The sequence below is a fragment of the Fusarium odoratissimum genome, assembly GCF_000260195.1.
Source record: "Fusarium odoratissimum NRRL 54006 unplaced genomic scaffold supercont1.239, whole genome shotgun sequence".
In the NCBI taxonomy this organism is placed as follows: Eukaryota; Fungi; Ascomycota; class Sordariomycetes; order Hypocreales; family Nectriaceae; genus Fusarium; species Fusarium odoratissimum.
This window is the reverse complement of record NW_022158925.1, coordinates 1-2,478: the sequence shown is the minus strand read 5'-3', so window position 1 is coordinate 2,478 and position 2,478 is coordinate 1. Positions and strand designations below refer to the sequence as shown.

The 2,478-nt window shown below is 46.9% G+C and overlaps 2 protein-coding genes across 2 annotated transcripts; both read left to right on the top strand.

The window, feature by feature from the left end:
• Positions 1-1,624: 1,624 nt before the first annotated feature.
• On the top strand, positions 1,625-1,960 carry FOIG_16852 (uncharacterized protein; the record flags this gene model as incomplete). The annotated part of the gene is made up of 1 exon (XM_031218331.1): positions 1,625-1,960. A coding segment is annotated over one exon (336 nt), but the record flags the coding sequence as incomplete, so codon positions are not given.
• Positions 1,961-2,005: 45 nt separating this feature from the next.
• On the top strand, positions 2,006-2,355 carry FOIG_16851 (uncharacterized protein; the record flags this gene model as incomplete). The annotated part of the gene is made up of 2 exons (XM_031218330.1): positions 2,006-2,137; positions 2,182-2,355. 2 exons carry the CDS (start codon positions 2,006-2,008, stop codon positions 2,353-2,355), a joined length of 306 nt encoding a protein of 101 aa, XP_031051955.1.
• Between the last annotated feature and the right edge of the window lie 123 nt (positions 2,356-2,478).

Here is a 2,478-nt window from a genome sequence, read left to right as displayed (position 1 = left end):
TCTCAAAAGCAAAACACTGTGGTGCATAACCTAACTCCCTGATAACTCTGCGCCGTTGCCCATGTCATGCGTGCCTGTGATGCAGAGTGAGTCTTCATGGAATCCTAAAGACACTTCAGCCAGCCAAATGTATTCTGCATACCAAATAAGTCCTGTTGCCCTCAAAATTAAACCGTAGGTATATCCATCCCATCTCAGTTTCATATCATACATTGCACGTAGCTTGCTCTCACATCACCACGCCCACAGGTGTGCCCTCGCTTAGGCACCGTTTGTTTGAAACGATTGAATAAATTAGTAAAAGAATAGCTCTTTTCATTATTTAACTTATAGGATCTTTATTATAATTTATATAAAAATTAATTTTTAATAATAAACTTAACTTCAAAAGTGTATATCTTACTATATATAACTTAAGCAGTATAAGAATAAAATAAATACTATTACATAGCCTCTTTTTTAAGCTATATAAAGATATATTTTTTACATTTTTTATATAGCTAGTTAGTAGAAATAATTAGGCTTTTAGTAAAATGCTAAGTGTGCAGATAAGGCTTTAATCCCTGACCTAGCTTAGGCACACAACCGGTTGTGCGGGTATGAGATCCCTTAATAGACTGGTCTCTTTGTCAGCACACAGTTTAGTAGCTTGGCCGTATTACCGTCTAATGATCAAAGTCTAACCTTTGTGTCTTGCGCCGTTTGATCCTCCGACCGTCTTACTTGACCGTTTTATAGTCAAACCATACGACCGCCGTTCAACTGACTGACCGTTTAGCCATCCTTGTCCTCTCCATTAGTGGTGTTCCTCAATATCAAGGCACGGCGATCAAATAGACAAATCAATCTACAAGTCTTCTTCGCCGGCACAAGTAATCCAAATGCACTCAGCTTGTTTCTGTTGATGTAGGCGCGCCGCGTCTAGCATCAGCAGGTACGCTATGCAAGTCGTTTGACGACCGCATTGCAGTTTGTATCCTCCTCTTCCTCTTCATTGGCCTGCATGGTCAGCGTTCGCGTGGTTCGATCCCACATAGCAAAGATCAAAGCTGTCAAATGGTAGAATGGTCTCTGACCATTCTAAATGTACCGCGAAAGGAGTTGAACTGTTGCCTTCACTGACCTGCAGCTTCCTGAGATTTCGTTACATGGATGGGATTTGTTACGTGGGGGAGGGGGGCGCCAACCAACGGCTCAATGCGAAGCCTCACATGCTGACAAACGACTTTCGAACTCGGTACCCTCAACAATGCAGTGGGCCCGATCTTACTAGACCAATCCACATAACAAAAAAACCTGATACCAACATCCGCTCTCTAAAATCGCTTTTCAGCACAACATTAATTTCATTCATCAAGGATGGATCATCAGAAACACACCTGTTAGCGAGCTCCTACGACAAGCTCAGCGGAAGGCGGAGGAGGCGGAACAACGCGCCGAAACGTCAGAGGCACAAACGCTACCGATGGCGCTTGACGGATACATTGCAGCTTATCACACCTTCCTATTCTCCCGCCTTTCATCGAAACGGATCCAAAGCTAGCTTTGAGGGGCTCCATCATAAGATTCGCGTGATATGTGGTGTCCGACTTCCTTGACCAACAGAAGCTCACCTTCGGCATAGTCTACGAATCGTTTCCCACCGAACGCCCTGTTTTCGGAAACCGAAACTTCCTGGCCGTCCGGGGAACCTGGTCGCTCAACGACCGAATGTGACGAGAAGACGCTCGAATTTTTCCTGCATGATAGTGTGGGGGATCCTGTGAAAGCCATCATAGAAGAACTCAAACAGGAGAAAGAGGTCAGGAGGCGGTTCCAGATTGGAGATGGTGTCATCTTCGAGAACCACCCGCATGCCCTCAGTGACGTTGCGGAGGAAGCCATCGAAGGGGAGGCACAATCAACAGCACAGCGGACGCCGGGCCATCGAAGAGATTTCAAACATCTGCGACCGGATTAGATCTGCGTTTATCGATCCGACAATACTGCGTCTTCCCGGCGCACCATGCTCTACATTTCCGAGTATAAGCCGCCACACAAGCTGAGCTCTGAGTATCTGCGTGCCGGTCTGCGCATCACGGACATGCACGGGGAAGTGGTGAACCGCAGGACGATTCCGACTTCGATAGACCCTGGTGTACGCTTTCCATTACTGCGCAGAAAAGCTGAGCCGCGACGCAGACTTATCATTACATGATCGAAAGTGTCCTTGAATATGGTCTGCTGATTACTGGCGAAGCCATTGTGTTCCTCAACGTGAATTGGAATGACCCTGAGACCCTTTATTATCATCTCGCAGAGCCAGGTCCGGAGGTGACAGCCCATCCAAACAACCTATTCGAAGGGATTCAATGAGTCCGGTATAGGCATTGAGGCTTGCGTCCAGGCTGGCGATCCATTCCACGTCCACCGTCCACGTATCCACGGCGTGGAAATGGATGGTCCGTGCATCCATTTCCATCCATTCCATGGAGTTGG